Raw genomic sequence first — 27697 nt, 5'->3', positions numbered from 1 at the left:
GTGCAGGACCTAAAGCAACTCGTTTAAAATTCATTGTACCTTTTAGTACCATGGTATACATGTCTACTCATACATTTCTCTGTATTTAATAGGGCTTACTCCCAGGTAAGTAGGTACACAGGACAGTAGCCTAGGCTTTGGTTTAGTGTTGGTATTGGGGTAAAACTGGGTTCTTGTCTCTTTAACAGCTATATGGTAGAAATTCAACAGGTTAAGCCTTTTCTAGTATGTAAATTCAATTATGCAAAAAACTTCACTGGTTCACATTGTCTGCAGACATTTTATTACATGTGCAGTCCCTGATTTATTTTTGCACCCTCCATTCCCACTTGGACACAAATATGCATATGCCACAAAACATATGTAACAGATATTTTCTTTGTGTGTCAGGAGGTCAAATTCATAAACAGTGCGCTGGGGCCAGAAAATCTTTTTGGCACCCATGAGTGTGTGTGAATGAGAAATGCATGTTTGTGGGCTAGTCATTTTATTTCAGCAGACCTTTGGCCTGCAAGTCTTCTTAATTTTTGATCCTCTTGGTTCCTGTAGCACTGCTGACAATGAACCATCTGGATAAAGATTTTAAAGAAATGCAGTGGAAATGTGCACAATTTCTAAGTTTATTCCTGCTACTTTTAGACTAATTTTGCAGTCAAAAAATAATCCAGCGTTTTTCACTATGCCATCCCAACGCTTCGTAGTGGCTCTACTGTATCATGGACTGCCTTAACCAGACTGAAAACCAAATTTCCAAATCAAACTAGGACAAATAGACAGTGAGTCACTGCAATTGCACACAATTTCAATGTATTATTTAAAATCCAATATAAAGTGTCTGCCTTTCCAATACCAAGTGATCAATTTCTGCACCAACAGTTTATTAAGAATGTATTACATTTGTAGGACAAAAGTGGGAGTGTGGGAAGGAATACAGTACATATTTTTGTAAAAAACATACTTTTAATCCAAGCAACTTGGTGCATATTGCTCCACTAATAATTAAAAATATAAAGCTTTTTCAAATTGTACCACATTGCTGGGGACAACCGTAATAAAAATAAAACAATCCAAACTGGTCAGAGGCAGGTAGGGAGATAACGTGTCCTTCAGCCTGCTGCTCAAGACAACAAAACGTGTGTTAAGATTGGATAAATATTTGCAAGGCTAATTTTTAATGTTCCATCTTTCTGATACTTCAGAAATTAAGGTACTCTAGTGGTCACATTGGGCACAATAGTGGCAGCCACATTTCATGAGTATCACGTTCATGTATAAAATGGGAGGATGAGATGGGGGCATGTCTAATATTAACATCGAAAGAGCACAGAGGGGAGGAAAGCCAAACCCTCTTCCTGCCTTCCCTTCCCACAATCTGTCTCCACGGCTGTTATACTTTGGGGAGGGAGAAAAGTGCCTGAGACCATAGGGCAACAACAATGAATGCTGCTGTCATGTCTATAATAGAAATCACATGAATATTGATTTAACGTGGTTAATGTCCATTTAAACTCCTCAGGCATAAAAATAAAACCCTCAAGGGGAAAAAATCTACAAGATCAAAATAGTAACAGGATGGATGTCGATGCAGGTTTACATTAGAAGGGCTGATTTAGTTCTGTCAAAATATTTTGAGCTCCTATATAATTTGCTGACTTTCAGAAAGAATCCCAAAATAGGTCTGGTTATGCAGAACTATCAAGTTCGTTTTCTTTACAGTGTATTTCTGTGGTTTCCCAAATCTCCTCATCAACAGCGCAAGTTTGTGCTGTGCAGGATACAGATGCCTCCTTACTTTGACCTACAAGTAATTCATTCTGCTCTGCTAATTTATTGTCAAACGTATGAGAGCTGTTAGATTCAGTTTGCCTGCCTTTCGTATCTTGAGAAGTCTGTCCAGTCTCCATGCATGCTCTCGAATCAGTCTGTGAGTAGAGTCCAAAGATATCATTTTGGAGAATATAGCGAATGCACTGCAGAATCACATTCCTTTCATGCCGTATGTCCTTTGCTAATAGCTAGAAGGAGAGAGAGAGAATGAGGCATATTCCTGCAAACATTCTATGCAAACAGAACTGCTTACACAGCGATACAATTATGGAGTAATCAGCAAACGGGTTTCCAATATATATTTGGTTTCTTGTCTCTGCTAAAAACCAGGCAGAAATATATACCTGAAATTGGAACTACGGATTAATCACTCTGATCGGATGCCCCCCCCCCAATTTATTGTGGGGCTTGAGACTCAACTATGAAATTGTGATGAACTAGAGAAATAATGTGCCTGCTTGCAAAAATATTATAAAATTAATGCCCGTGAAAGGAGAACCATGGAATGACTTTGGAGCTCAATAACCATCCCAGTAAGATAGCATCCTCCTAAGGAAGTCACCCCCATGAAGAGGGACACGTATTTATTTAAAATATTTATTTGCTTTGCAGCCACTGAAAGGCCCAAACGGAAAGTGGGGAATGACTAACGTGGCAAATATTCTCACTTCTGCACCCACTGCAGGCCAGACACTGAAACAGGCCCTATAGCTGGTTTTCCTTAGCCCAAAGCAACACAAGTAAACTTATAAAAATGGACATAATATAATTGTGGAGCTGGAAGGGACCACAAGGGTCATCTAGTCAAACCCCCTGCAATGCAGAAATCTTTTCCCAATGCACTTGTACCCATGACCTTGAGCTTAAGAGTCTTATGCTCTACCAACTGAACCATCTCAGCCATAGAAGGCATCTTTCTATTTTAGGATATGTGAGGGGCCCCCAAACTTTTTGGGCTCAGAGGTAAAGGTAAAGGACTCCTGGATGGTTAAGTCCAGTCAAAGGCGACTATGGGGTTGTGGCGCTCATCTCGCTTTCAGGCCAAGGGAGCTGGTGTTTGTCTACAGACAGCTTTCCGGGTCATGTGGCCAGCAGGACTAAACTGCTTCTGGCACAACGGAACACCGTGACTGAAACCAGAGCGCACGGAAACACTGTTTACCTTCCCACCACAGCGTTATCTATTTATCTACTTGAACTGGTGTGCTTTCGCACTGCTAGGACAGAGCAATGGGAGCTCACCCAATTGTGGGGATTTGAACCTCTGACCTTCTGACCGGCAAGCCCAAGAAGCTCAGTGGTTTAGACCACAGCACCACCTGCATCCCACTCAGAGGTACACATGAAAGCTAAGGAAATGTGATGGGCACCATGTAATATGAGGTACGGTGTAGTCCAGGGGTCAGCAACCTTTTTCAGCTGTGGGCCGGTCCACCGTCCCTCAGAACATGTGGTGGGCCGGACTATCTATCTATCTATCTATCTATCTATCTATCTATCTATCATCTATCTATCTATCTATCTATCTATCATCTATCTATCTATCTATCTATCTATCTATCTATCTATCTATCTATCTATCTCTCTATCTCTATCTCTATCTCTATCTCTATCTCTATCTCTATATATAAATGAACACATTCCTATGCCCCACAAATAACCCAGAGATGCATTTTAAATAAAAGGACATATTCTACTCATGTAAAAACATGCTGATTCCCGGAACGTCTGCGGGCTGGACTGAGAAGGCCTTTGGGCCGCATCCGGCCCCCGGGTCTTAGGTTGCCTACCCCGATGTAGTCGTTCGAGTGCTGGATTATGACCTGGGAGACCAGAGTTCTAATCCTCACCCAGCCATGGAGCTCACTGGGTGACCCTGGGTCAGTCATCATCTCTTAGCCTCATCTACCTCGCTGTTGTGAGGTTGTTGTGAGAATAAAACAGGGAATTGGATAACCATGTGCACCCTTTGAGCATCTTGGAGGAAAAGGTGAAATATAGACGCAATAAATACATAGAATAAAAACTGCCAATGCTCAGAATACACCCCACCCTGTACAAACCAATAAAAACACTGAGAAGAAACCAAAGAAAAACACCGAGAAGGCAACCCTCCTCACAGAAAAAGAGGTGCGGTGCTCAAGCATTGGACACAGAGTGTACAGAAAAGGAGAGAGATGCTTTCAGCTTCAGTGTTTTCTTTTTTGGTTTACCCTGCTTAACTAGTATATAGCTTTTTATTATTGAAGCCAACTGCTGAACCTTTCTGAAATACAGAAACCAGTATTCAGATAATACGACAATGATATAATTGAGTTCTTGCAGGCCTTAAAACTTTATGGGAGCGTGATATAGGCATTGATACGAATGAAATTAACGGAAAAACTTACGTCTTCTATCTATCTAAACCATACAAACTGGTGTTTACCTATGTGAAGATATTACACAGGCAACACTGCACACCAGTACAATTATCTCACATGACTTCAGGGTTGGCATTTGATTGCTGGCACAGATTTGGTGCCAGGGTGACATACATCCATTTATGGCGGGAGTGTCCATTTGTTCAAAATTTTTGGACTGAGGTATATTAGGAGATGGCAAGGATTATTGAGACTGCTATTCAAATGATGCTGCAATTGTGATTTACAATTTCCTTTTAGGTACAATAATACCTGGAATCTGGAGCACTGAGAAAATAACACATAACCCAGAACATTCCTACACCAGGAATTTATCCCTGATGTTACTGCAAATGATTTGCAAAGTTCTTTGCCTGTACCAATGAATGAAATGTAGACCTCATAACCGATTTAGAAAAATAATAATACTCTATTGATCTCATTCAACTGTTAATAGTAATTGAGTGCTATAATGTGGCAAAAGAAATATTCTTTGATATACATCCCCTAATTGTACTTTTTTTTGTATAAGTCAATAAAATCTTAAATTAAAAAATAATAATTTCACAATGAAAGAACATTCATCAACTACTATTGAATCTGACAGTTAACAACTCATACCTTTGTTTTCTCACTCTCCTGTAACAAGTGGAGATGGTTTTAGTCAGCTAACGCTTAACTGAAGGGGATAAACTGTGTGGCCAGAATTAGTACGGAACTCACCATGGACACATGGTTGCGACTGACAGAGAACACAATGGGAATAAATACACTATGTACCCATGTCCTCACATCCAAGGACCCTACAAATGATGAATCTATGCTTAAAGCAGTATTTCCGGAAACATTATAACAAACTGATGTTTTTTATTTATTTGTCTTTAAAGGGTTACAGGACTCTTTGTTTTTGATGCAATAGACTAACCCAGTGACCTGTCTGCTTCTTCCTCCAGTATTAATTCAATTGTCTTATTCCATCTCTTAGATAACCTAACTGCACTTCTCATTTAATGGCAAGCCGCTTTTTTCTCACATATTAAGTTTAGATGGATTTAGGATATGCTGGATAGAAGGTATTGGAAAGCTGGTTTGGCTTTGCCAGCAGAAGAGAAGATCTCCATGCAATTCTTCTTCAATGTTTTGGAACAAACATAGCAGGAGATCAAGCAGCACTTTATTTTGCCTTGACTAAGCCTGCAGTCGGGACGCGGGTGGCGCTGTGGGTTAAACCACAGAGCCTAGGGCTTGCTGATCAGAAGGTCGGCGGTTCGATTCTCCGCGACGGGGTGAGCTCCCATTACTCGGTCCCAGCTCCTGCCAACCTAGCAGTTCGAAAGCACGTCAAAGTGCAAGTAGATAAATAGGTACCACTCCAGTGGGAAGGTAAACGGCGTTTCCGTGCGTTGCTCTGGCTTGCCATTAGCGGCTTAGTCATGCTGGCCACATGACCTTGGCCAATAAGGAGAGATGAGCGCCGCATCCCCAGAACCGGTCATGACTGGACCTAATGGTCAGGGGTCCCTTTACCTTTTAAGCCTGCAGTACCTGACAAAGCTACCTAACCTCTTGCAGCACCAGCCTACAATCATGAACACACAATATTCTATTTACTAAGCAGAAAATACTGGAAGGGCAGTTTACCATTTCCAGCAGGGTTGGATGACGGCGTGGTAATTCAGAAAATGATTTCCTCTGTCTGTTCAGACTCCTGGAATGTACTGCATGTGAATCCGGCCTCCCCGGTGCTGCGTCTACATAATTAGCAGCTTCTTTATGGCCTGTGTCTTTAAAGCTCTGGGAGATGCTTGAAGATGGAGGGACACTTCTGAGAGATGTCTTGTTTTCATGAAACACTTTTGCTGCGGTCTTGATTGGTTCTATTTTTAAAAAAGAACAAGCGGTAAAATAAGTAGTGCTGAAAGCACTGATTGGGTCAGGCAACTGATTACTGCACAAGACAGATTCAAACTGAAATTACTTAAGAAATGATACGGAATGTTAAGAGCACTGTGCACAAATAGTATGTCTGTATCACTTAAACCAAAACACAATTATGACTTAGAAAAGGGTTTCCCAAACTTGGGTCTCCAGCTGCTTTTGGAATACAACCCCCATAATCCTCGACCACTGGTCCTGCTAGCTAGGGATGATGGGAGTTGTGGTCCAAAATCAGCTGGAGACCCAAGTTTGGGAAACCCTGATTTAGAGCATGAATGCAATAGCCTCTGTTCATTTAGTCACCTACCAGTCCTATAAGTAGCAGGGCATCACTAACGAGCCACATATTCCATAACTGCACCTTTACTGCTAACTGTATATACATAGTTCAGCTTAGCTTAAATTAAACAGCTTACCTTCTTGTTCACTCTCACTTTCCGACATGCTGCCATAGTTGGCCACTAGTGAGCTCAGAGCCGAGGTCACCTGCTTTGGAACAACAGTCATCGCCAAAGCTGCATTTTTTTCAGTGCACCCCTCTTTGTCTGAATCTGGAAGGAAGCAGAAAAATCACATCATTATCGGTCAGCAGGGCCTACAACCAGCTCCAGGCTTCACCAAACTGACCCTCTGTGCCCCGTATAGCTACTCCCTCACATCCACCACAGAAACATTCTGCCCTATTCACAGATGTGTACCCATCTACACTGCAACAATAAAGGGTTCTAAAAACTTGATACAGCCAATTCTAAATTGAACATGCAAATTAAAGACATTTATTCAATGCAAGCAGATGACCGACTGTAATGCTCTGCATAGTTTTGGCTGCAGAAGTTTTCAGTAGTGCTGGGGATGAGCAAACCTGTGTGCTGTCAGCACCTCATATATACCTCGTTTTTTCCAACAATAAATCACACTCTGATAAAGAGTAACTAAATGGTAAAATACTCCTCTTCAATTGTGAGACAAAAATATTTGAACAATTAAAGGTAAAGAGACCTCTGACCATTAGGTCCAGTCGTGGCTGACTCTGGGGTTGCGGCGCTCATCTCGCTTTATTGGCCAAGGGAGCCGGCGTACAGCTTCCGGGTCATGTGGCCAGCATGACTAAGCCGCTTCTGGCGAACCAGAGCAGCGCACGGAAATGCGGTTTACCTTCCCGCCGGAGCAGTACCTCTTTATCTACTTGTACTTTGACGTGCTTTCGAACTGCTAGGTTGGCAGGAGATTTGAACAATTACACAACACTAAGAGAGATTCCTTTTACCCCCGTGGGTGGTATCTGTGTAAACAGATGAGAAGCTCTCTGGAAGTGGCATCCCCTAGAGAACTTGGACTATTTACCTGAAGGAAGACTTAGCAGAATGGGCTTTGGCCCCAAATACTTCAGCTTTAAGCTCAGTACTGGAGACAGAAAAGCCAACAACAAAAGTGATTGGCAACGAGCAACCAGATGCAAATCTGAGGCCCCAATCTGGCCCATGAAGCCACCCTCTAGTGGTCTCTGACAAAGTTAGGGCTTTTCTGCATCCAGTCAGAGATGAACCAGTCTAGCCTCCTTTATGGGGCCTATATGGCCCCCTCTTCTTCCTGTGTGCTTTAGATAAACGGATAAAACAGAACTTACTAAAAACCTCTTTAGGATCCTCCTGGCTAGTGGCCAGGGAACTGGCAAGTTGAAGGAGGCTAATAGCAACCCTAAAAACTTCACAAGTGGTGGCAACCGCTGCAGAATCCTGCTCGGAGCAGTTTTGGGGAACCAGTGGATTGGGTAAACCCACTGAGTGCAGTTATTGCAAAAAAGGGGGTATGTAAATAAACCTTATTTATCTCTCCATGATCATCAGTAGCACCAGGGCCAACTCACTAATTTGACCAATTCCAACCAATTTGACCAATTCCAACCCTGAGGGGGGCAGCAGGGGCCTTATGCTGGCTGAGGGAAACTGGGCTTGACTTCTGCTTAGTGAAGTCCCTCAACAAAAACAAGTTACCGTATTTTTCGCTCTGTAAGACGCACCAGACCACAAGACGCACCTAATTTTTGGAGGAGGAAAACGAGGAAAAAAAATCTCAATCTCAGAAGCCGGAACAGCAAGAGGGATCGCTGCGCAGTGAAAGCAGCAACCCCTCTTGCTGTTCTGGCTTCTGGGATAGCTGTGCAGCCTGCATTCGCTCCATAAGACGCACACACATTTCCCCTTACTTTTTAGGAGGGAAAAAGTGAGTCTTACAGAGCAAAAAATACGGTATTCACTTGGCAGGTTTTGGGGGAGCGTGGAGTCACTTCTACCTCCACAACCCACTCACCCACATTTGTCTAAGAGCAGTTCTCTTACTGCTTTCTGTTGAACATTTAATAATGTGAAGAAACAAAACTCAGGGGAAGGCCTCACCAGGATCGTTTGTGGCCAGAATGCTCAGGGGATCTACATCTCTCACAGAGGCATCTGCTTCTCCAGAAAGCTCTTTTCCAATTTCCTTCTCAGTTCCATGGATATTTGGACCAGTCACAGCTGCAGCGGGAGCCTTCAAGGGATGATTAGATTTGTTCCAGCAGCAATTTGTCTGCCTTCTTACTTTTCCTCGTTGCCTTGAAGCCACAGCTTGAGGAGGTTTCCACATTCCTTTCATCTTGCTGGAAGAGAAAAATGCATCAATGTTTGTTCCAGGTCATTTCCTGTCTCAGCCATGACACAGATGCTGCTCCCCGCATATATTCTTATATACGGCCGATTCATTCATTTATACCTCAGCATTACCTAGGTATCAAAAGTTTGGGAAACACTGTGTTGGGTATCGAGAGAATCAGGATAGCTTTCTCCCAGTCTTGTTTACAATCTGGACCAAGTGCCTTGCTGTTATAGAACTGTAGAGTTGGAAAGGATCTCAAAGCGCATACAGCAGGAATCACAACTAAAGAATCCCTCACAGACGACCATCCATCCTGTGTAAAAAACCTTCAAGGAAGGAAAGCCCAACAGCTTCTGAGGAAATCCATTCCACTGTCAAACAGCTCTTACTGTCAGACGATTCTTCCTAAAATTTAAGCGAAATCTCTTTTTCTCATTTATTTATGCACCACCCTTCATCCGTGGACCTCTTTCTTGCAATTTGGATCTATTGGTTCAGTTCCCACTCTCTAGAGCAGGAGTCAGCAACCTTTTTCAGCTGTGGGCCAGTCCACTGCCCCTCAGATCTTGTGAGGGGGTGGACTATATTTTGAAAAAGAAAAAATGAACGAATTCCTATGCCCCACAAATAACCCAGAGATGCATTTTTAATAAAAATGCACATTCTACTCATGTCAAAACACCAGGCAGGCCCCACAAATAACCCAGAGATGCATTTTAAATAAAAGGACACATTCTACTCATGTCAAAACACCAGGCAGGCCCCACAAATAACCCAGAGATGCATTTTAAATAAAAGGGCACATTCTACTCATGTAAAAACACGCTGGTTCCTGGACCGGCCAGATTTAGGAGGCGATTGGGCCGAATCCGGCCCCCGGGCCTTAGTTTGCCTACCTATGCTCTAGAGCAGCAGAGAACAAGCTTGCTCCACCTTCCATGGGACAGCCCTTCAGGTATTTGAAGATGGCTACCATACTGTCAGAGAGGTTGTAGAATGAAAATTGAAATGTGTGTCAGTAGGGCTGAGCAAGTGACTGGAATGTGAAGGTTTCTATTTGCAGAAGAACCATGGGAGAGGGTTGGAGTGACATGCATGTGGGAGCTGCTACTAACAACTGCCGAGGAACGAGGAGGGAAGGAAAGATAAGCTGCTATGCCTTGTAATAAAACCAGTAGAAGCCTAATTTTATAGGTCTGCTGGTAAAAACTTAGCAATTGCACAAATGCCGGTGGCGATGGCTAATCCCACGCTTAGGCAAGCTTGGTCACTGCACACATTTAGACCAGAGAATGGATTGAAAGTGCTCAATATAATTAGATATGTACCAGGCTGGGACTGGACTAATTCCTGGGTGCAGACTTTCTGGAAATCTCATCTGAACATATTAGAGAAAATGAATTAATCTTTAATAAATGATAAGGAAAGAGAAAGAGTCCATCTTTGATGGTACCAACAACATATAGATATATATATAGATAGATAGATAGATAGATAGATAGATACACACACTCTTACCCAAACTGAAGTGTTTTCAGTATTCCTCCTCTTTGCTCCTTTTCCACCTCCATTGCTTTCTTCTTTTCAATATTTGCCAAAGTAGGAAAATTTCTAGAGCAACGTACATATGAAGTCTTATTAATAGATCTATGGCACTGAAGTGTTTCGCAAGCCTTAATCGCAACATTCCTAGCAAGAATTGGGAGCTGGGAAGATCCAGTGCTTTCAACACTGTGGGCTGGCAGGCAAATCACTTGTCTTCCATGGCTAAAGGCTGGTGTGTTCCTAGCCTAGGCCATCAACTAGGGAGCGGAAGAATGGGAATGCGACTCCTCCAGCCCCTGATATCCATAAGACTCCAGGACAACAGATATGCTATTACTGCCACAGGCACCCCTTTCTCCTGCCTGGAGAAAGCTGGTACTGGCTAGCTGCTGTTTTCAACTGTTGTAAGGCCTGGGTTGTCTCCCTGCCTGTGGCCAAAGCGTGGTTTTGTAGCACCTGCATCATAAGTTGTTCTGCGGTTGTTATTTTGCATATAATTTTACTGCAATTCTTTTTACAATAAATACAATGACATTCCTTGTTCTCAACCCGTTGTAGAAAACCACATGCATCACACGCAATACAGCAAATATTTCTCAGTATAACTGCTGGTCCATTCACTTGCACACCTTAATTTGGTTGTCAGTATCTATCTCGAAAGACAAAGGAGTGCGCCTCAAAGTAATAATAATAAAGATAATTTTATTATTTATACCCCGCTGGCTAAAAAGGGAAAGTCAAACTGCTGGAGAATCACAGCACCTGCTCTCCCACACTTGGTGGCGCTGTGGGTTAAACCACAGAGCCTAGGACTTGCCGATCAGAAGGTCGGCGGTTCGAATTCCCGCAATGGGGTGAGCTCCCGTTGCTCGGTCCCTGCTCCTGCCAACCTAGCAGTTCAAAAGCACGCCAAAGTGAAAGTAGATAAATAGGTACCACTCTGGCGGCAAGGTAAACGGTGTTTCTGTGTGCTGCTCTGGTTCGCCAGAAGCGGCTTAGTCATGCTGGCCACATGACCCGGAAGCTGTCTGCGGACAAACGCCGGCTCCCTTGGCCAGTAAAGTGAGATGAGCGCCGCAACCCCAGAGTCGGTCATAACTGGACCTAATGGTCAGGGGTCCTTTACCTTACACTATATTTTACAGTTCTGTATGGAGTAGCCCACCCTTGCTTTCCTGTGCTTAGCCACAGACTATTGCTAGCATCCTTGAAGCTAATTTTCTTCTGGAGGAATTTGTTTAGGATCCAAAATGGACAGCAATATTCTGGTACAATCCCTTGCTTCTGAAATAATTCCATGCAAATCCAGCCAGAATTAATGCACACCAGGACACCACAAATCAGAAAAAAAGTTTCCCTTGCCCTACACTCCCTTTAGCATTTTTGCGGCATTTCATCATTATGTAGTACCTTTTCAACAGGGTATGTGCCACCTGTGTGCTGATTTCAGCACTAATTTTCTGACCCTAAACTGATATACAGTGGTGCCCCGCAAGACGAATGCCTCGCAAGACGGAAAACCCGCTAGGCGAAAGGGTTTTCCGTTTTGGACGTGCTTCGCAAAACGAATTTCCCTATGGGCTTGCTTCGCAAGACGAAAATGTCTTGCGAGTTCCTGCGGGGTTTTTTTCCTCCCCCCCTTTTCCTAAGCCGCTAAGCCGCTTATCAGCTGATCCGCTGATAAGCCGCTTAGCAGCTGATCGCTAAAAGCCGCTAAACCGCTAATAGCGCTAATCCGCTAAGCTGTCAATGGGCTTGCTTCGCAAGACGAAAAAAACGCTACACAAAGAGCCTCATGGAACGGATTAATTTCGTCTTGCGAGGCACCACTGTAGTGTGGATAGGTTGCTTCTACGTAGCTTATCATCTTGCTTGTTGGGTTTCTGAACCCAAGAGTTTTCCCCAAACTATTTTTCACTCCAGTGTATCTCCATAGAAATCTGACTGCAATAATGAGTAAATGGAAGAGGTTGCTCCCCAAGACTAGATTCAGGAATTATGCTAATAAGGGATCTTAGTGACCCATTCACACATTTCTAGCTGCCTTTGCTACCTGAAGTTATAACAGCCAATTCAGTCGGTGCTGCCTACATTTTTCTGGTTATCTGAGCTACACTGACTGGTTGCCTCTTAGTTAAGAGCCTATACAGTTCTCAAAACTCCTAACCTGAAAACTATTCATGATGTGTGAATTGTGGGGAACTTGGCAATAAAGATGGCCTTGTTTTAATACCCGAAGAGTTTTCACAAAAAACGAGCACGCAAGCCACGTTACTAGCAAGTTTTTGCGTGGCAGAAATGGATTAGCTCTCACTGTGGGTTCACCAGGTAGGATCTCCATCGATGCCCTTGATACATTCAGATTCCCAAGAACACTAAAAAAAGCACTACTTTTAATACTGATCACATTTGCCTACTGCCTCACCTTCAAGTCACTTTATTTGTCTCTCTCTGCGACAACCAGGCATTGAATAACCATTCCCTTTCAGGTGGGAGCTGTTTTTCCCCCATATGCAGTTCCTCCCTCAATTAATTAGTTAATATTTAAATATTTTATTTCCTTTGGGAAATTATCCTCTGATCAAATAAATAGAGGTAACAAACAGCTTACTCCCAGCCTTGCTCCTACAATTTTTAATTTATTATTCTACATCACTTTGGGATCTGTGCTACGAAGTAAAATATAGAGAGAGCTTGAGCCAGTCCTACTGTAAACATAGCAAATGTGTGTGGAGGGATTCACACGGGTTATAAGAGAGCCCCTTGAGGAAGTCAAGAAATTTGGGAAAGGTAGACAGCAATACAGGAGTGGGCACAGGCCTCCCATTCCTAACCTCGAAAGATGCCTGCACAACCAACCCAAGAGAGGAAGGAACACAGCTGTTATGCCTTGCAGAGCTTTATAGCTCACTATCAAATGGATGGAGTCAATAGTATGTTCTAAACTAAGATGGAAGAACGGAGCAGTGCTCAGCAGCAGCCACGACAAAGAAGGGGAAGGGGAGGAAAACGAGAAAGTTGTAAATAAGTTTTGGGAGGGGAATCATTTTCAGTCTCATCTGGAGCCATGGAAATTAAACATCTACTCACTTTCTTCTATCCTCCCTCCATTTAGCAATTTCATCCGGAGTATCTAACTTGATTTGCTTGGCACCGGGAGAATGCATCTGCGGAGGGGGAAGGGGGAAAAACATTGTGAATTACGGGTGTTTATAGTCTGTTAAAAACTATGTTTTTAGTGAAAGACTAAACAGAAAAAGGGGACAAACAGTGACGAAAATAAACCCAAATTCAACAGCACAACCCCTGAAAAACAGCATTACTAAGAACAAACAAGACCAACCAGCTGATCCAAGAGTAAAAATTGTAGATGGGAGGATCATTCCAATTGGCATAAATGGCCTGCTCCTCACCACAACTGTCTAATTTCACAAAGCAGCATTGATTTTACAGTTCAAAATGGAAAAGAATACCGCATTTTTCGCTCTATAGGACGCACCGGACCAGAGGAGGGGGAATTCTCCCCCTCTCTGCTCAGTGCCCCTTCAGCAAAGCAGCAGGAGAAACGGAGCCCTTTCCATTTCTCCTCCCCCTTCACTAAAGCGGCGCTGCGCAGCTCTCCCTCTCTGCGCAGCACCCCTTCAGCGAAGTGGTAGGAGAAATTGAGCCGCTTCCATTTCTCCTCCTGCTTCACTGAAGGGGTGCTGCGCAGAGAGAGAAAACTGTGCAGCGCCTCTCCAGCGAAGCGAAGCCTGGAGAGCAAAAGGGATCGGTGCGCACCAACCCCTCTCGCTCTCCAGGCTTCAGGAGGCTATCCGCAAGCCTTCAGAGAGCGGCAGGAACTCCTGCTGCGCTCCAAAGGCTTGCGGATTGCTGCCTGAAGCCCCCGGAGCGCAGTGGGAGTTCCCTGCACTCCGGGGGCTTCAGGCAGCTTCAGCGACAACAACGCGAAGCCTCCGGAGTGTGGAGGAAGCTCTCCCTCTGCGCTTCGGAGGCTTCACGTTGCTATCGCTGAAGCCAAGGAGGCTGCATTCGCTCCATAGGATGCACACACATTTCCCCTTAATTTTTGGAGGGGAAAAAGTGTGTCCTATAGAGCGAAAAATACGGTCGTTTCCTTTTCCTTGCAGTTCAACAATTCTACAATTCATTTAAAATCAGATTTCAAGATGAACTAGGGAAATACCTACATTTTTCCAGTGAATCTGAACCAATTTCTCATGTGCACTAAAAGTGCAGCCATCTTCTGTACACTGAAAGAAAGAAAAGTAGCGACCGCTTTTAGAACTGGGTTGTGTTTGCATGCCTAATTAGCAAAGGGATCAACAATAATGACAAGCTGCAGTTGCGGCTGAACTTCCTGCTTTTTGTTCTCTTCTCACTTTTATTTTTCTTCCTCTGCCTTTACCTTATCTGCTTCCTTAGCTGGTGATGCCACTGGCCTATTGCTTCTTATCTCACCAAGGGCCTTTATTGCCCCTGCGAGGGACACGGCTGCTTTACCCTAGACCTGATTAAGGCTATGCAACACAGAGGAAGACATTTATTCTGAGTTCTGACTATTTTAGGATAACCTGAACCCTAGTGTTCCCTCTAGATTTTCAAATGATACCTTGCAACCATATAACTAGCAACTGAGTATTAGAACAATTTTAGTATATTTCAGAGAAACCTGAAAGTTCCTTCCACCTTTAAACTCTTTCAGGAACACAGACAGCAGCTTTATATTGAGCCAGGTCACTGACTAGTTTAGCATTGTCTTCACTTTCCACGGTTACAGACAGGGGTATTTCCAGCCCTATACAACTTGAATGATTTACACCTAGGAAATTTTGACATTCCATGCAGTTGGATGAGAGACAATCCTAGCTGCATGAGACAATCCATGTCAGCATTCCATGATCCCATGACAGCAAAACTGAAGAAGTGCTAAGCTAGGTAACTAATGAACTCAAGAAATCATGCTATTAATTAATTGCCAACTGTGATGGGACGATGAGCTGCTTGTGCGTAAAATGCAAGTCCCTCAGAGTTTGATCAGGCTTTCAAACCTCTGCCTGTGACGGAGCCCCTCCAGCATGGCTGCGTCAATCACTAGTAGAATCCGAAAGTGGCTGCTTTCGGAAACGTTTCCAACATAAAAGCTCCTTAACGGAAACACGTCGTCTGGCCTCTCGGCGTGACAGTTTCCGTCGAGGTGTGGGTGTCCCTATAGGAGGTCCTGAGACCTCCCCACTGGTTTCGCTTGAAGCGTCTCTGAGCCATCCCTCCGACTCACTTTCCCTTGGAGTTCTTGCTCGCCCTCTACTGGTTCCCTCTTCCGCTGCTACTGCTCTCTCACCCTCAGTGAGCCTTTGCGCCTCCGGCGCTTTAGATGTCAGTTCCCTGACATCCACCTCCCCTCCAGGGCCCCCTTCACCCCCTCCCGTCTCCTCTCCTACTGGCGGTGAGGAGGTAAAACCCTTGAAAGAACCTCCCTCATCTTCCGACGTCGCGAACACTTCCTTCCACTTGTTGCTGTTCCTACTCTCTAGGTACTCTTCGTCATCAGAGTCCACTCCCTCTTCCAACTCCGACTCCGCGAACCCTTCCATTTCCTCTTCCTCATCGGTGGTGCCGAAATACTCCCTCCTAAACCTTGCTATCGGCTGAGGTTTCCTCGGGAACCTTTGATGGAACGTTTCTGTTAAAACCTCGTCATTGACTTCCTGCGCACTTACCCAGGTGTTTTCTGACTCCGGTTCCCCTTCCCACACCACTAAATACTCCACCTGATTTCCCTTCCACCTGGAATCGAGGATTTCCGCTACATGGTTGCGGCGTTCCCTCTCTTCCAAGGCTGGTCCCCTGACGTGCTCCCCTTCACCTCCTCCCCTGTATGGTGACAGTAACGACCTGTGGAACACTGGGTGCAATTTCATGTGATTGGGTAATCGGAGTTTGAAAGCTACCGGGTTGACCTGCTGAATCACCTCAAAGGGTCCCAATCTTCTGGGCCTCAGTTTCTTACAACCCCCTTTGAACGGCAACCCTTGGGTTGACAACCACACTTGATCCCCCACCCTTATGGTTTCACCTTCCCTTCTGTTCTTGTCTGCCTGCTTCTTATATTGTGCCTTAGCCCTTTCTAAGTTGAGCTGGAGCTGCTGATGGATGGCTTCCATCTCTTCTACAAAATGTTCAGCCGCTGGGACGCTCCATCTCTCCCCTCCTTCCCCTGGAAATGCCCTGGGGTGACACCCGTAATTAGCCAAAAAGGGACTCATCCCTGTGGACACATTCTCCGCATTATTGTAGGCAAATTCTGCCAACGCCAACTTTTCGACCCAATCGTTCTCTCTGTCATTGACATAACACCTAAGATATTGTTGAAGAATGCCATTTGCCCTTTCCGCCTGCCCGTTGGTTTCAGGGTGCCGGGCAGTTGAAAAATTGACTTCCACGTGTAACAAGCTCATGAGCTTCCTCCAGAACCTGGAAGTAAATTGTTTGCCTCGATCTGAGATCACCCTCGAGGGAGCCCCGTGCAACCTAAAGATATGTTCCACAAACAACTTCGCCGTTTCTTCCGCTGTGACTGCATGTGAGCATGCTACAAAGTGGCACATCTTAGTTAACAGGTCTACTACTACCATGATGGCTGTTTTCCCCTTGGACCTTGGCAGATCCGTCATAAAATCTATTGATATCGCTTCCCAAGGCCGTTCTGGTGTGGGTAAAGGTTCTAATAACCCTGCCGGCGCCCTTCTTTCCCCTTTGGCTCGCTGACATTGGTCACACCCTCTTACATACTCCCTTACATCTTCCCTCACCTTAGGCCACCAAAATTCCCTGGTAACCAACCACATGGTCTTGTGTTGCCCAAAATGTCCCGCCGTGGGGCTATCATGCAACTGCTTGAGTACTCTCCCCCTCAATTCACCTTCGGGTATATACAGTGCCCCTTTGTAATACAATGCCCCATTTCTTTCCTCAAAACCTCCGGGGCTCTCGCCCTCCCCCCTGAGACCTCTGAGCTTATCCTGGGCATATTCATCATTTTCCGTTTCCTCCACCAGTTCTCGTTGCCCCACCATCGCCGCCCCACACACCCAGCGGTCCTCCGGGATGACATGTCTCTCTTCGATCACCCCCTCCCCTTCCCAATATTCTGGTTTGCGTGAGAGCGCGTCCGCCCTGACGTTTTCTGGGCCTGGCACATAACAAATCTCAAAGTTAAATTTGGAGAATTCCTGTGCCCATCTCACTTGTCGTTGGTTGAGCACTCGAGCTGTTCTCCAATACTCTAAATTTTTGTGGTCGGTGCACACTTGCACCTTGTGTTGTGCCCCAATTAATAAATGTCTCCACCTCCGGAATGCTTCGTGAATGGCAAGTAGTTCCCTGTCATACACCGTGTAATTCCTCTCGGACTTATTCAGCTTCCGCGAGAAGAAGGCACACGGTCTCCACTCCGACGCACTCCTCCCCGGTTGAAGAAGGACCGCCCCTACCGCCCGGTCGGATGCATCTGTTTCCACTCTCATGGGTTTTCGTAAATCCACATGCAGAAGTTGTTCTTCCGAGGCGAAAGCCCTTTTCAGTTCTTCAAAGGCTCGATCCGCCTCTGCCGTCCAAACAAATTTCTTCTTGCTGCTGAGACAGTCGGTGATGGGCGCCGTCAAGTGGGCAAAGTTCTTGATGAACTTCCGATAAAAGTTCCCAAATCCCAAGAATCTTTGCACGTCCTTCTTGGTCTTCGGTGTCTTCCATTCCAGTACCGCTTGGACCTTGCCTGGATCCATGGCCAATCCCTTGTCTGACAAGCGGTACCCCAGGAACTCCACCTCCTTGGTATGAAACTGGCACTTCTCCAGTTTCACCCACAGCTGGTTGGCTTGCAGCCTGCCCAACACTTCTCGAACGTCCCTCACATGCTGTTCCTCATTTTCCGAATACACAAACACGTCGTCTAAAAAGGCCACACAATTCTTGTAGAGCAAAGGTCCCAGAACGTGGTTTATAAAAGCTTGAAAACACGCGGAGCCCCCTTGTAGACCGAAGGGCATAACGAGGTATTCAAAGGCTCCCAACGGGGTAAACATGGTGGTCTTCCATTCATCTCCCTTCCTTATGCGTATCAGATTGTACGCCCCCCGCAGGTCCAGTTTTGTAAAAATCTTTCCCTTCCTTACTCTGGTCAAAATGTCATCAATTCGGGGCATAGGGAAAGCCAGGGGCTCCGACACTGCATTGAGGGCCCTGAAGTCACACACCAGTCTCGGTTTGTCTGTGTTCTTTTTGTCCACAAAAAACACTGGGCTGCCCCCCACCGCTCGGGACTCTCTGATGAAACCTCGCTTCAAGTTTTTGTCAATGAACTCCCTCAGCTCCTGCATCTCCCTGTCTGACATGGCGTACAGCTTGCCTACTGGGAGTTGGGCCCCTGGGAGTAGGTTGATTTGACAGTCAAAGGGTCTATGCGGTGGCAGTTTGTCTGCTTCCCTTTCGCTGAATACGTTGCTCAGATCTGCGTATTGCGGGGGCACCTTCCCTTTGTCCATCACTTCCATCCCCGCTAGGGTGACTCTGTCTCCTCCCGAAACCTTCCCCTCCTTGCAGTGTTCTAGGCAATGCGCTGACCCAAAGGAGACCACCCTCTGATGCCAGCCCACTAGCGGATCGTGTAGCGCCAGCCAGCTCATCCCCAAAATGATGGGCGCTCCTCCCAGGATGGCCACATTAAACGCTATCTGTTCGGTGTGCCTTGCCACTCTCATTATCATCGGGACAGTCTGTTGGCTAACTTCTCCCCCCAACAGCTCTCTGCCGTCAATCGTAGTCACCTGCAAGGGGTTACTTAAAGGGATAGTCTGTATCTGGTGCTCAGCTGCAAACTCCTTACTCATGAAATTACAGGAGCTGCCTGAATCCAAAAGCGCCTTGACCTTTAGTGGGTGTCCGTTTGGCAGTTCTAGTAACACCTCTATCACTAAAGCGGGTCTGGGGGGTTCTGGCATGGGCACTTTCATTGCTCTTTGGCCTGGCTGCTGTGCCCCAACGGTGGCAGCCAGGCGTTGGCTTTTACTTGCTCCTTGCCTTCCTCTTCCTTTCCCCCAACAGCTCCTGCCATCCCTTGCCATTCCTTTCTTTGTGGGCAAACTCTGGCAAAGTGCCCTGGCTGTTGGCAGAGATAACATCTCTTGGCGCTCTTTCCCTCCTTTTTCCGCCCTTCACTGGGATTTGAAACTGCGCGCGCCCGCGCTGTTCAACTTCCATCGGCTCTGCCGGCGGGAAAGATGGCTCTGGAATGTCTGGAATGCGGAACTCCCTCCAACGGTCTCCTTTCCCTTCCCGCTTTTCCATAGCCCTCGCCTCCTGGCGCGCTCCTATGGCCAGCGCAGATTTGGTTAACTGGTCCATAGACTCCGCCCTGGGGCCCCGGGAAAGCTCATCTTTGACGGTTGAAGAAAGCCCCTCTTCGAAAAGCATTTGGATGGGCTCCGCCGATAGGTCCCACCCCAATTTGTGAATCAACATGGTAAATTCAGTCCAGTACTCACGGACAGATCTGCTTCCTTGCTGGCAAGCCATTAACTGCCTTCGCACCACCCCCTGCTCAATATCGCTGGAAAACATCAGGTCCATGGCACGAAAAAACTTCCTCGTGTCCTTTAAGATCTCATTATTCGCTGCCATCAGGGGTCTAACCCAATCTTTCGCCCCGGATTCGAGATGGCCAATCACATACGCCACTCGCGATTCCTCATCGGGGAAGTCATCAAACTGCAAGTTTAGAGCGTATTGCATCTCTGTTCTAAAGGCATGATAGTTCCTGGGATCCCCCCCGAATTTCTGCACCAATCCTGGCACCTTTCTGGCGAGCGGGGTGGTTTTCTCCTTTCCCTTTTCTGCATCCTGAGCCCTCCTCTCCTCAAGCCTCGCCGTTTGCAGCGCCAACTGGATCTCCAACGCCCTGTACCTTTCTTCCAGGCTTGGACCTCCTCCAGCTGCTCCTGCTTCCCCGGTTCCGGCTGGATTGCTCATGATGCTTCTCCCTGCACAAGCTGGCTTTCGGAGACTTTCGGATTGCTGTGATGGGACGATGAGCTGCTTGTGCGTAAAATGCAAGTCCCTCAGAGTTTGATCAGGCTTTCAAACCTCTGCCTGTGACGGAGCCCCTCCAGCATGGCTGCGTCAATCACTAGTAGAATCCGAAAGTGGCTGCTTTCGGAAACGTTTCCAACATAAAAGCTCCTTAACGGAAACACGTCGTCTGGCCTCTCGGCGTGACAGTTTCCGTCGAGGTGTGGGTGTCCCTATAGGAGGTCCTGAGACCTCCCCACTGGTTTCGCTTGAAGCGTCTCTGAGCCATCCCTCCGACTCACTTTCCCTTGGAGTTCTTGCTCGCCCTCTACTGGTTCCCTCTTCCGCTGCTACTGCTCTCTCACCCTCAGTGAGCCTTTGCGCCTCCGGCGCTTTAGATGTCAGTTCCCTGACACCAACCAAAAGAGAGAAAAATCTACCCAACTATTAAAACATACCTGCCTGTGCTGAGAGACATGTTCTTCATATTTCTCCTTGTTTTTAAAGCCACGATCACATGTATCACAATAATGAGTATAAACTGGTTCTTTTCGCTTCCTATTCTGCAAACAGAGCAGGGAAACATTAAATATAATCACTTACAATTATATTTATCCTGACCAACACAGTAATTGTCAGGAGCCGTTCCACTTATGCAAAATATTGTATCAGACACAGGTGCTAAATCTGCCAGATCCAATTGCTAGTCAATCAATTTGCAGAGCCTACCTAAAAACTGCATTTAATCTCACAGACACTGCATTCGGACATGACAATAAATCATGGCTTATCATTGGAGGAACTAGAGCTGTGTGTCTTCAACATTTTGCTGACAACATACTCCAGAACTCTGGATGACCCCCACTCAATGTTTTCATGTAGATGTTAAACAGTGTGGGGGATAAGACTGAACCACAAGGAACCCCACATTGAAAGGCCCATGGGGCTGAACAACATGCCCCAAACATTACCCTCTGAAAATGATCGTCCAAGTAGGACTGGAACCACTGCAGAACAATGCTTACAATTGGGATGAAGTGCTGTGTTTCACAGTATTTTAACTTTTATAGCTAAAAGAATGACGGTGATGTGACTGAAGGAATGGAGCATTAAATGTCCCAGATTCAAATTTCAGATTAGCTGTGGACTGAATAGTACTGACTTGAGTTTTATGTGGCAAGCAAGTTTGCCACATATACCACTAGGGTATGCAGCAGGACATACGCAAACATGCAGTGGATGTTTACTGTGGAGCTGTTTGATATTATTTAAATTTTTAAAAAGCTCAGCTTACATTTTCCATTTGAATTTTCCGTTCTGCATTTATAATGGAACTATTTTATCTACAGTGGTACCTTGGGTTAAGTACTTAATTCGTTCCGGAGGTCCATACTTAACCAGAAACTGTTCTTAACCTGAAGCACCACTTTAGCTAATGGGGCCTCCTGCTGCTGCCACGCCGCCAGAGTACGATTTCTATTCTCATCCTGAAGCAAAGTTCTTAACCTGAAGCACTATTTCTGGGTTAGCGGAGTCTATAACCTGAAGTGTATGTAACCTGAAGTGTATGTAACCCGAGATACCACTGTATTTATCAATGTGATTTTTTAAAACAGAATTAGGATTGCTTTTAATATATGGACGTTTTTAATTGTTTTCACACTTGTTTATGGTTGTAACTTTGTGCTGTTTTATACTTCTATAATTTGTTTTATAGTTTAGTTTTCACTTCCATTTTTTTATTGCAGTCTCCTTATTGTTATGCCAAAGGAAGAGAAGGGATGGAAGAGCCCAAGGTTTGATGCAACTAGTTCCTCTAATAAGCCATGGTTTATTGTCATGTCTGAATACATCTAACTTCTGTTTTCTATGCTCTGGTAACCTCTAGGTTAGAATACAATGACAGGTTAAACGAGGGGCTGCCTCTGAAGACGGTCTGGAAACTTCAGGTGGTGTAGAATTCAGCGGTCAGGTTGCTCACTAGGGCTAGGTGGCCCAAACATGTTAAAACTGTTATCATAAAGCACCAATGCTGCAGCAAGCAAAGGCTCTAGCAGCTCAGTCAGTCAGCTGCTTGTGGCTGGAAAGCCAGACAGGATGTTTGTGACTGTTGCCATGGGAACAAAGGGGCAGTCCATTCTGTACTGAGCACCGGATGTTAGCTCAGTGTGTGTGTCATACGACCTGTACTGGAAGTACATGGGTGGAGCCTATTCTTACTGCTGTGGAGTGCAGACATGTTTCTCTGTACTGATATAAGAGACAGGAATAAAAGATGTAAATAGATTTCTGTCTGCTTCTTTCTCCTCCCTGGGGGACACCAAAGGGGAGAGAGGAAGAACGGTGTGTTCCTCTCACACATCTGAGAAGAATCGCCGAGACCTCGGCTTCTTATCAGCAGTGGAGCAGCGGGGAGGTCGCCAAGGAATGTCTGCCGGTGCCTACGCTGTGGCACATTCCTCTGACCCAGGCAGAATTCCAACAAAAACCAATCCTGGCCCAACTACACAGGATGCCTATTAAGTGTCTGGGCCTCGTTCAAAGCGTTGGTTTTTACCTACAAAGTCTCATATGGCTCAGGACAGCCATAACTCCAAGACCTCCTCTCCTCATATGAAGTGACCTGCACCACACAATCATCATCCGAAACCCTTCTTCGTGTGGCTCCTCCACAAGAGGTCCAGAGGGTGGCAACACAAGAATAGGCCTTTTCTGCGGTAGCGCCCCATTTATGGAATGCTCCTCCCAGGGAGGCTCACCTTGTGCCATCATTACATATCCTCTATCATCAGGCCTCTGGCTGATTAAGCAATCTACAGCCTTTTAAATGTGTTTGTGGGAGCAGGGTTTATTGTTTTTTCTTGTTTGCTTTTGTCATTATATTAAGTAATTTGTGTTTTCATTTTGTATTTTTATGCTCTAAGCTGCCCTGTGATCTTCGGATGAAGAGTGCTATATAAGCTTAATAAATAATAACTATATTAAATAATAAATATGTACAAAGGCTGACAACAGAATTTATTAACCCTCCTTTACAATTAAATACCTTCTGTTTGCCATTCCTGCCTTGACAGGATCCAGCACGTGGCATTCCAGCTTGTTCCATTTGCCATTCTCTATCAAAATGGAAATTTCTCCCTTTAATTAAAAATCAAAATAGTTACTGATATTTATTTGCATCAACCAATAGGACACTGCAATTTGTGTATGAAGTAAAATCACATATAAACACAACTAAATAGTTAAAACTGCCAGACTAGGGTCCCATTTGCATTACCCATTTAGAGCAGGATCATACCACTTTAAAAACAATCATGGCTTCCCCCAAAGAATCTTGGAGATGATAGTTTGTTAAAGGGGCTGGGAGTTGTTAGGAGACTCCCCATGCCCCTCACAAAGCTACAGTTCTCAGACTGAACAACCCCTCTTCCTAGGGAACTCTTCTATCCCAGGCCATTTGCTGAATGTTATTCTTCTACTCAAGGGACGCGGGTGGCGCTGTGGCTTAAACCACATAGCTAGGACTTGCCGAACGGAAGGCCGGCGGTTCGAATCCTTGTGACGGGGTGAGTTCCCGTTGTTCGGTCCCTGCTCCTGCCCGCCTAGCAGTTCGAAAGCACGTCAAAGTGCAAGTAGATAAATAGGTACTGCTCCGGCGGGAAGGTAAACGGCGTTTCCGTGCACTGCTCTGGTTCGGCAGAAGCGGCTTAGTCATGCTGGCCACATGACCCGGAAGCTGTATGCCAGCTCCCTTGACCTATAAAGCGAGATGAGCGCCACAACCCCAGAGTCGGCCACAACTGGACCTAATGGCCAGCGGTCCCTTTACCTTTATTTTTCTGCTATGACCAAGTGATAAAACTAGCAAGCTAATTTGGCATGTTTGCGCTTTATGCTCCAGTGCTAATATATGAAAGTCTGATCACATGGATCTGAAACCAGGCCCCATAATTACTTCCCACACCAGCATCTGGCACCTCAAGGGAAACATGGGGTCATCCCTGGCAGAAACAATGTGGTATAACAATGTGGAAGTATGAAGAATTTAAACAGGCAATGACTGATTAAGAAGCATTCAAAAGACATGTGATCATGCATGTGCTCACAGGTAACCAAAAATATAATGAAAAGTGCATAACAGAGTGGGATGCACTTATATGCGCTCCGCCATGTGGGGACCAGGAACTAAACCCCCGCAAAATAGTTGTCAAGTGTACAATTAGAAAATGAAAAGCAGCCCTGCGGATTTCAAATTGTTTAAATTGCTGTTTTAACTCCTAACTCCTGTCCAATGAACTTGGCTTTACTGTGCTTTTTATACGTGGATGCTAATTTAAATGTTTCAATGAAATGGTTTTATTCTGCATTGGAATGGAGATGGAAAAGTAGATTATTTGGAAGAGGGGCTGTGAGAAGAGGGAGGGAGGGGCAATAGAAATATAATTCTAGGAGCAGTTCCTCCTAAATAATGGGGAGGAGGGAGGGAGAGAGGAGGTCCCAGACCTTTCCAAAGCAGCATTCCAATGCTCATTACATAAACAAGAATGGAATACACAAATGGAAACAAGAAAACTTGAAAATATAGCTGTCAAAAAACAACACCAGCAAAGCAACACCCCCAACTCTTCCTCAATTCCCTTCTCACACTAGCTATGCCTGCCAGCCTTTCTCTTCCTCTCTCTCTTTATCTCTCTTTGCTGAAACACACCCCTTCTATTCTTTTTCTTCACATCTGAAATAAGGGGGTGGGGTGATAAAGGAAGAAGTGGGGGTAGGGCAGTGACGGATTTACATATAAGCTAAACAAGCTATAGCTTAGGGCCCCACTCTCTTGGGAGTCCCCAAAAAATTTAAAGGGGAAAAAACCAGATGTACATTTCCAAAATATAAGATAAAAAAACAAGTAAAATAAAACCTACATACAGCAACAGTATTTTGTGTTGTGTCGGCTCCTATGATGTAAGTAATGGCCCCCGCCTGCTCCCTAAAATATCACTGGTTTGCTCATTTCTATATATAGGGTGCCTACATTCTGCATGCCTGGTGTGCTCTGGTCCATGGGGTGACGAACAGTCGGACACGACTAAACAACAACAACACATTATGCATGGACTGGTTGCATGGCAACATGTGCAAATGGCTTTAGATACCTATTAGGTCCATAAATTCGACAAAAAACCCAGCAGCAATTTGCTGTTGATAAAGCACAGCTGTACATATAAAGGACCCCCAATACCTTCAGTAGATTAGGGCTTCATCAAACCTAAATCCGGACCTGCGGGAGGGACACACACCAACCCACCCATCTCCTATTTGTCAAGGACGAAATGAATCCGATGAATATTGCGGCTCTCTACTCAGGCTCAGCATCTTAAAGAGCAGAGACATCTCCTTGCCAACAAAGGTCCGTATAGTTAAAGCCATGGTTTTCCCAGTAGTGATGTATGGAAGTGAGAGCTGGACCATCAAGAAGGCTGATCGCTGAAGAATTGATGCTTTTGAATTATGGTGCTGGAGGAGACTCTTGAGAGTCCCATGGACTGCAAGAAGATCAAACCTCTCCATTCTGAAGGAAATCAGCCCTGAGTGCTCACTGGAAGGACAGATCCTGAAGCTGAGATTCCAATACTTTGGCCACCTCATGAGAAGACTCCCTGGAAAAGACCCTGATGTTGGGAAAGATGGAGGGCACAAGGAGAAGGGGACGACAGAGGACGAGATGGTTGGACAGTGTTCTCGAAGCTACCAGCATGAGTTTGACCAAACTGCGGGAGGCAGTGGAAGACAGGAGTGCCTGGCGTGCTCTGGTCCATGGGGTCACGAAGAGTTGGACACGACTAAACGACTAAACAACAACAACAATATATAGGGTGCCTACATGCAGCATGGACTGGTGCCATGGCAACATGTACAAATGGCTTTAGATAACCATTAGGTCCATAAATTCAACAAAAAACCCAGTGACAATTTGTTGTTGATAAAGCACAGCTGTACATATAAAGGGCCCTGTTACCTCCAGTAGCTTAGGGCCTCATCAAACCTAATTCCGGCCCTGGGGGAGGGACACACACCAACCCACCCTTCTCCTATTTGTCAAGGACTAAATGAATCTGATGACTATTGCGACTCTATACTCGGGCTCAGAATCTTAAAGAGCAGAGACATCTCCTTGCCAACAAAGGTTCGTATAGTTAAAGCTCTGGTTTTCCCAGTAGTGATTTATGGAAGTGAGAGCTGGACCATAAAGAAGGCTGATCGCCGAAGAATTGATGCTTTTGAATTCTGGTGCTGGAGGAGACTCTTGAGAGTCCCATGGACTGTAAGAAGATCAAACCTCTCCATTCTGAAGGAAATCAGCCCTGAGTGCTCACTGGAAGGACAGATCCTGAAGCTGAGGCTCCAAGACTTTGGCCACCTCCTGAGAAGAGAAGACTCCCTGGAAAAGACCCTGATGTTGGGAAAGATGGAGGGTACAAGGAGAAGGGGACGACAGAGGACGAGATGGCTGGACAGTTTTCTTGAAGCTACAAACGTGAGTCTGACCAAACTGGGGGAGGCAGTAGAAGACAGGAGTGCCTGGCGCGCTCTGGTCCACGGAGTCACGAAGAGTTGGACACGACTAAACGACAACAAAATACAGTGGTACCTCGGTTTAAGTACTTAATTCGTTCTGGAGGTCTGTTCTTAACCTGAAACTGTTCTTAACCTGATGCACCACTTGAGCTAATGGGGCCTCCTGCTGCTGCCCCGCTGCCGGAGCACAATTTCTGTTGTTATCCTGAAGCAAAGTTCTTAACCCGAGGCACTATTTCTGGGTTAGCGGAGTCTGTAACCTGAAGCGTATGTAACCCGAGGTACCACTGTACTCGGGCTCCGTCTCTCCGCAATCCTGGCTGATCCACGAGGCGGGCGGGGAAGCCCTGAGCGCGGGGCCCGTCGGGCCTTGGGCCCCGAGGCCTCGGGCGCCGCGACTAGCCCCGAAGCCAGGCGCAAGAAGGCCCCGAGCGGAGCAAGGCCGTCCCGAGGCGGCGAGTTCCGCACGTGCGAGGACGGCCGAAGGGCGACGCACCTGGCGGCTGGGACCAAGGAGGAGGCCACGGCCCCGGAGGAGGAGGAGGGGGATGATGCCAGTGGCCTTGCGAGGCCCAGTCAGGAAAAGGCGGCGGCGGCGGCGGCGGCACCCGCCACACGGACGCATCCATCGCCTCAGCAACTCCAACGGCGCGCAGCATGGAGGAAGCTGCGCGGCGCACCGGAAATTACGTCACCTCGCCACCGCGGCCAAT

General features: G+C 45.9%; 1 protein-coding gene across 2 annotated transcripts; it reads right to left on the bottom strand.

Annotated features, from left to right (window-relative positions):
* Positions 1–857: 857 nt before the first annotated feature.
* On the bottom strand, positions 858–27661 carry NUFIP1 (nuclear FMR1 interacting protein 1). 2 transcript variants are annotated; one of them, XM_081911786.1, is made up of 10 exons: positions 27481–27661; positions 23458–23549; positions 20870–20974; positions 14537–14599; positions 13437–13513; positions 10320–10412; positions 8564–8805; positions 6584–6718; positions 5871–6106; positions 858–2015 (listed from the first exon to the last, which is right to left on the bottom strand). In XM_081911786.1, exons 1-10 carry the CDS (start codon positions 27641–27643, stop codon positions 1683–1685), a joined length of 1539 nt encoding a protein of 512 aa, XP_081767912.1. In that variant the 5' UTR covers positions 27644–27661; the 3' UTR covers positions 858–1682. The 2 variants fall into 2 exon arrangements, with proteins under 2 accessions (XP_081767912.1, XP_081767913.1); XM_081911787.1 differs by having other exon boundaries at positions 23458–23527; positions 27481–27660.
* Between the last annotated feature and the right edge of the window lie 36 nt (positions 27662–27697).

This window comes from Podarcis melisellensis, assembly GCF_964234715.1.
Source record: "Podarcis melisellensis genome assembly, chromosome: 5".
Taxonomy (NCBI): Eukaryota; Metazoa; Chordata; class Lepidosauria; order Squamata; family Lacertidae; genus Podarcis; species Podarcis melisellensis.
This window is presented reverse-complemented; position numbering and strand designations above follow the sequence as displayed.

What these genes read in the sequence shown, in the direction of transcription:
- NUFIP1 (XM_081911786.1), bottom strand. Translation starts at nt 27,643, where the DNA reads ATGCTGCGCGCCGTTGGAGTTGCTGAGGCGATGGATGCGTCCGTGTGG. An exon ending in TCCTTGGTCCCAGCCGCCAG is followed by an intron (nt 23,550 to 27,480) that starts GTGCGTCGCCCT and finishes TTTTAATTAAAG; the next exon opens with GGAGAAATTTCCATTTTGAT. An exon ending in TGGAGGGAGGATAGAAGAAA is followed by an intron (nt 10,413 to 13,436) that starts GTGAGTAGATGT and finishes ACGTTGCTCTAG; the next exon opens with AAATTTTCCTACTTTGGCAA.